Source organism: Homarus americanus, unplaced genomic scaffold, assembly GCF_018991925.1.
Source record: "Homarus americanus isolate GMGI-L3 unplaced genomic scaffold, GMGI_Hamer_2.0 scaffold2539, whole genome shotgun sequence".
NCBI lineage: Eukaryota > Metazoa > Arthropoda > Malacostraca > Decapoda > Nephropidae > Homarus > Homarus americanus.
In genome coordinates, this window is record NW_024725489.1 from 1,319,130 (window position 1) to 1,325,071 (window position 5,942).

The window sequence follows — 5,942 nt, forward strand, 5'->3', positions numbered from 1 at the left end:
GGTGATGGTTGTGGTGCAATGTGTGGTGGCGGTGGTAGTGATGGTTGTGGAAGAGTGTGTGGTGGTGCTGTTAGTGGTGGTTGCGGTGGAGTGTGTGGTGGTGATGGTAGTGGTGGTTGTGGTGCAGTGTGTGGTGGTGATGGTTGTGGTTCAGTGTGTGGTACTGATGGTTGTGGTGCAGTGTGTGGTGGTGGTGGTAGTGGTGGTTGGTAGTGGTGGTTGTGGTGCAGTGTGTGGTGGTGATGGTTGTGGTTCAGTGTGTGGTGGTGGTCGTGTTAACTGGGATGATTGTGCTGGTCGTTGTGTATGTGATGATGGTTGTGGTTGTGTATGCGAGGGTGGTTGTAGTGGTGGAAGTGAGGATGATTGTAGTAATATTGGTAGGTGTGGTGGTGGCGTTGTGGGATTACGGTATACAGGAAGGAATCCTCTGGTCGTGTCAATCTTCTTCAGGTGTCGGGAAGAAGGTTCATCAGGCAACAGCTGCAGCAAAGGCGGGAACGAATACCTGTAACTCTCTGAAGCAGATGACAGCGACGGAGACTTTGGCGTTATGGGTTGTGATAATGTAGGAGATGATGAACTAAGTGATGTTACTGATGAAGAAGGTGATGACGATGGTGATGATAGTAATAATGATGATGATGAAGAAGGTGATGACGATGGTGATGATAGTAATAATGATGATGATGAAGAAGGTGATGACGATGGTGATGATAGTAATAATGATGATGATGAAGAAGGTGATGACGATGGTGATGATAGTAATAATGATGATGGTGGAGTAGGTGATGATAGTGATAATGATGATGGTGGAGTAGGTGATGGTGGAGTAGGTGATGATAGTGATAATGATGATGGTGGAGTAGGTGATGGTGGAGTAGGTGATGGTGGAGTAGGTGATGATAGTAATAATGATGATGGTGGAGTAGGTGATGGTGGAGTAGGTGATGATAGTAATAATGATGATAGTGGAGTAGGTGATGATAGTGATAATGATGATGGTGGAGTAGGTGATGGTGGTGATGCTGATGATGATAATGATGGTCTAGGTGAAGACTGTGATGGTGAAACTATTAGCGCGGACTGAAGTAATGGTGAAAACTGTGGTGATGGTATAGATATGGACAATGATAATGGTAATGTTTTTGGTGATGAATATGGTGACTGCGGTGGTGATGGTGACTGTAACAGTATTGATGATGGTGTAGATTGTGATGGGGATTGTATTGATGAAAGTGTTGGTACTGGTGACGATGATGGTGACTGGGCTGTTGATGATGACTGTACCTGTATTGGTGGAGGTGTAGATGGTGATAGTAATAGTGAAGACTGGGATGATGATGATGATGATGATTTTGGTGCTGTAGATGGTAACTGCAATAATACTGGTGCTGGTGATAGAGATGATAATGGCGGTGAATATTGTGGTGGAGATGATAAGTATGTTGACAACGGTGGTGGTGAAGATGGTGATGGTGATGGTAATGGTGGTGGTAGTGGTGCCGGGGACAATTGAGAAGGTGGTGACGTCACAGGTCTTGACGTAACAGATGTCAAGAATTGCTTATATAAACTTTCTATTTTTTTTGCTTTTCCAGCGAGATCAAGTGTTGACGCAGCTAGACTACCTGACGTCACTTGGGCTTTTGACTTCACCAAAGCTTTTGGCGTCACCTGAGTGGCTGAAATCACTGGAACTTTTGACATCACTGGACTAGCTAGCGTGGCCGTTTTCATTTTAGCGACTGACAACAGCGGAACTTTTGACGTCACAAGAGATACCGACGACAAAGTTGTAGCTGCTGATAGCGACTTATTGGAGGAGAAAACTTTACTGAACGATGACACCTTTGTTGAAGACGAGTCAACATGGAGCTCGAGACGGTGGTGGCCAGTCGTCGTCGCCGGAGGTGGCAGTGTAGCTGTAGAAGTAACAAGGTACTTTGCTGCCTCGGATGAAGGTATCTGAGCTGCAGGATGTTCCTGTGTTGGTATCATAGTGTTGGGCGGCCGACTTAGAGATGGTCTAGCATGCAGGCGGTTACCTGCACTGAAGGATCCCTTTAAGATGTCCTTTTGCTGTGTATTGCTGTTAATTGTGACTGGATCTTGACCTGTGGGTGGACGGGGACTGACGTTCTGGAAATCGTGTCGATTTAAGAAAAATTTGTGCTCGGAGGGGGTCGTGGAAGACCTTGGTGTCGGTCCTACAGAGGTAGATGAATGCTGCTGTGCTTGTGGGAGGGGTGACGGTTCTTGGGATAGCCCACTGATTCTTCCTCCCTGGGCTAAGTCCTTCAGTGACATAGAAAACGATATTTTCTGGGTCCGTTGCTGAACTCTCCCAGTACTTGAGTGTAGCTGATCTGGAGCACCGCTGAGACTACTTGATGGGGAGTTAGTTCTTCTCTGGAAAGACGAACCAGAGACTGCTGGTGGACGGCGGGCTTCTTGTGGTGGTGGACGAAGTGATTGTAGCCGTTGTTGTGGTGGTAGACGATGTGATGGTGGTTGTTGTTGTTGTGATTGGTGTGGTTGGCGAAATAAGGAATAGTGTGGTGCTGGGAAAATGAATTTTGGTTGTTGATTTGGTTGTTCCTGGAGACCCTGACTTTGACCGACAAATGTCTGTTGTGAAGGATTCTGGTGGTGGGACTTGAGAGATCTTTGAGTGGCAGGTGTTGAGACTTGCGGATGGAACACCAGAGGATGGACAGCGGCAGGATTTCGTTGAGTCGTGGTTGTTGATTTCGGTCGTGGTTGGATCAGAAGACGACTGATAGGTGAAGGACTGCGTTGTGTCGCGGGTGACGTTGATGGTGGTGGTGGTGGTGGTCGTCGAGGCTGGAATTCAAGACGGTGAAGAAGGGGAGGGGGAGAAGGTGGTAGCGTAGAAGATCGTTGTGACGAGGAAGTGTTCTCATGTGGCGCTAAAGGAAGGTGTCTTGGAGGAATAGACAGAAGTTGTTTTGATGACGGAGTTTGGGGTATTGGTGAGGCAGAATCGCCTTCGCCTGGTAGTGGACGATTCTGCTGTTTTGTTGTTGAACTTTGTGAGGGAAGATTTGGCGGAGATGGTAGTTCAGAAGTTGATGGAGGAGGAGGAGGAGGACCATTGAATTGTTGTCTTTGGGAAGATAGAGGGTTACTTGGTGGGGGCGTTGGTCTTTTTGGTTGTGTCTGGTCTGATTGGGGGGCAAACCCATTATGTTTTCCAGTAAAAGGTTCTCCATAACGGAGAGGAGAGTACCCTCGTGAACTATGATTTATATGAGGTCCTCGGGCACGAGGAAGGTGTAGTTCCTGACGGCGCGGTTCTTTTCTTACACCAAACGACTCCTGAACCCAAGGATGCAGAGGAAGCTTTGATCTCAAGTTTTCCTTCAGATTGTCAAGAGTTGTACTGAACGTGTTGGCTTTTATTGGTATTTCAGTTGTCGTGGAAGAAAGTTCACCTTTATATTCCTTAAACTGCTTTTCATTATCGTTCACATTTAAGGACTCCAAAGGCGGATGAGAAACAGGATTGGGGGGATGTACTGCACTGTTCTTGGTAGCCAACGGAGACGTACAAGAGGAGGAGGAGTATTGTGCACGTCCCCTGCCCAAGACTTCCACGCGTGTGTTTCCAACTGACACAAAACTGATAGAGAGACCTGCCTGGGCTGTGTCTTTACTGGCCTCGAGTATGTCTTTCTTGACCGTAGTGGATAAAGACGGCTGTGTCCTAGATGATGATGGTGGAGACGGCTGTGTTCTAGATGATGATGGTGGAGACGGCTGTGTTCTAAATGATGATGATGGAGACGGTTGTGTTCTAGATGATGAAGGTGGAGACGGTTGTGTTCTAGATGATGATGGTGGAGACGGTTGTGTTCTAAATGATGATGATGGAGACGGCTGTGTTCTAGATGATGAAGGTGGAGACGGTTGTGTTCTAGATGATGATGGTGGAGACGGTTGTGTTCTAAATGATGATGATGGAGACGGTTGTGTTCTAGATGATGAAGGTGGAGACGGTTGTGTTCTAGATGATGATGGTGGAGACGGTTGTGTTCTAAATGATGATGATGGAGACGGCTGTGTTCTAGATGATGAAGGTGGAGACGGTTGTGTTCTAGATGATGATGGTGGAGACGGCTGTGTTCTAGATGATGATGGTGGAGACGGCTGTGTTCTAGATGACGAAGGTGGAGACGGCTGTGTTCTAGATGATGATGGTGGAGACGGTTGTGTTCTAGATGATGATGGTGGAGACGGCTGTGTTCTAGATGATGATGGTGGAGACGGCTGTGTTCTAGATGATGATGGTGGAGACGGCTGTGTTCTAAATGACGTGGGTCTTTGGTGCCTAAACACTAAAGACTTCATCCGCGATGGATTTGGTCTTGAAGACGAAGACTGCGATCCAAAGACTGGAATATAGGACCTGGTCTGAGACGGCCTTGGCCTGGTCTGAGTTGCCTGGAGTTTGAAAGGAGTCACTGTGTGAGACCTGGATGAAGGTGTCGGGGTCCTGGGTTGGGTGATCTCTGGCAGAGTCGTGCCCGGTGAACCATTATCATTTTTCTTGAAAGAAACCTTCAAAGGGTCCTTGTAGTGGGTAGTGAGTTGTGTAGTCCTTGTGTAGCTGTCTTCAGGAGTCACACCCGTGTCACCCGTCGTGGTGGGTAAGATATCAAAGTCCAGCTTAGGTTTAGGGTTAGAGTTGTGAAGCTCTGCCAAAGACAGAAACTCAGCGCTAGACAATAGTTTTGGCAACTCAATCTTTGGTTCTTTGTCTGTAGTGAGTGTTGTAGTATACTGCGACTCTTGTGGATTTGGTTTGTTGAGCTTTACATACGGTGGAGGAGGAGGCAGAGGGCGGAGAACTGACTTTGAGTTCTTGCGTCCGCTAATAAGAGGTTGGTCTCTGTTTTGGGTCTCTGGGTGAGGTCTGTGTTGCCTCAAGGTTGGTATTTTGCCCGTAAAGAGGTCCAGCACCGGATCTACAGTGATATTTCTGTTATCTGTTGTGGAAGTTGATTGGGTGTGAGAACCACGTAGTCGGTGTCCAGGACGACCTAGAGTCATGGATGGTCTTCTTGGTCTTAATAAAGGTCGGTTGAGAGGTCGGCGAGGTTTGGGTGTGATGATTGGGGGCCTGTGAGGTCTCGACGAGGTGCGGCCTCTACCAGAAACTCCGACTGGGTGTAAAATTGGTTGGTAGTTTTCCTGGATAAAACTGTCATCATTTTCACTTTCAACGTGAGGTGTGGGATGATGGTCCTTGTGCCTCTGTATACCTGGTGCTTGTGGACGAGGACGTCTTAACGATGGCAACTTGACAGGTCTTCTTGAGGAGTCCGGAATACCTAGAGGTGGAAGCCGACTTACTACACCTTTAAGTGGATGTTCCCTCACTGACGGATTTTGCAGTCGAGGTCTACCATTTGGTACAGGTCTGATCTCAAATCGTAGAGGCGTCTTGTCTCGTGAGTCTTCCGCGGGTGGCCTGTGAGTGTGCGTGGGCCTGTCTCCTGGGCCGTCGTAATTTGCGGCGGTGATGTCATCTGATGACGTTTGAACTTGGTGTTCTTCTAGTGGAGGGCCCGTAAGCTCCTCCTCAGAGAAAAAAATCAATTGTGGTTCCTCATGAAGTCTGGTTTCCTCAAATGAAGGGAAATTTCTCGGGGGAGGAAGTACGGTGATGGATTTTGAAGATGAAACTAAGGGTGGTGGATAGGATTTGGAGTCATCTGGCCCTTGTGACACGGGCACTGCCGACGTCACTTGTGGTGCTTCCTCGACGTGGGAGGCAAAGGGCGTTAGTTTGGAGCTCTCATCGATAGGAAAACCGTCATGTGTGATGAAGCTGTGTCCTTGTTGGTCTCTGTCGAGGGTGTCAGAGAAAGACGTAACTGCAGGTGGGGAAGGGGCGTCATCTGCCGGTCTCCATC

The 5,942-nt window shown here is 48.0% G+C and overlaps 1 protein-coding gene across 1 annotated transcript; it reads left to right on the plus strand.

Moving 5' to 3' along the window:
* The first annotated feature begins 553 nt into the window (after positions 1 to 553).
* Positions 554 to 4,429, plus strand: LOC121865092 (eukaryotic translation initiation factor 3 subunit A-like). The gene is made up of 3 exons (XM_042364423.1): positions 554 to 629; positions 1,746 to 1,964; positions 3,561 to 4,429. Exons 1-3 carry the CDS (start codon positions 554 to 556, stop codon positions 4,427 to 4,429), a joined length of 1,164 nt encoding a protein of 387 aa, XP_042220357.1.
* Positions 4,430 to 5,942: the final 1,513 nt, after the last annotated feature.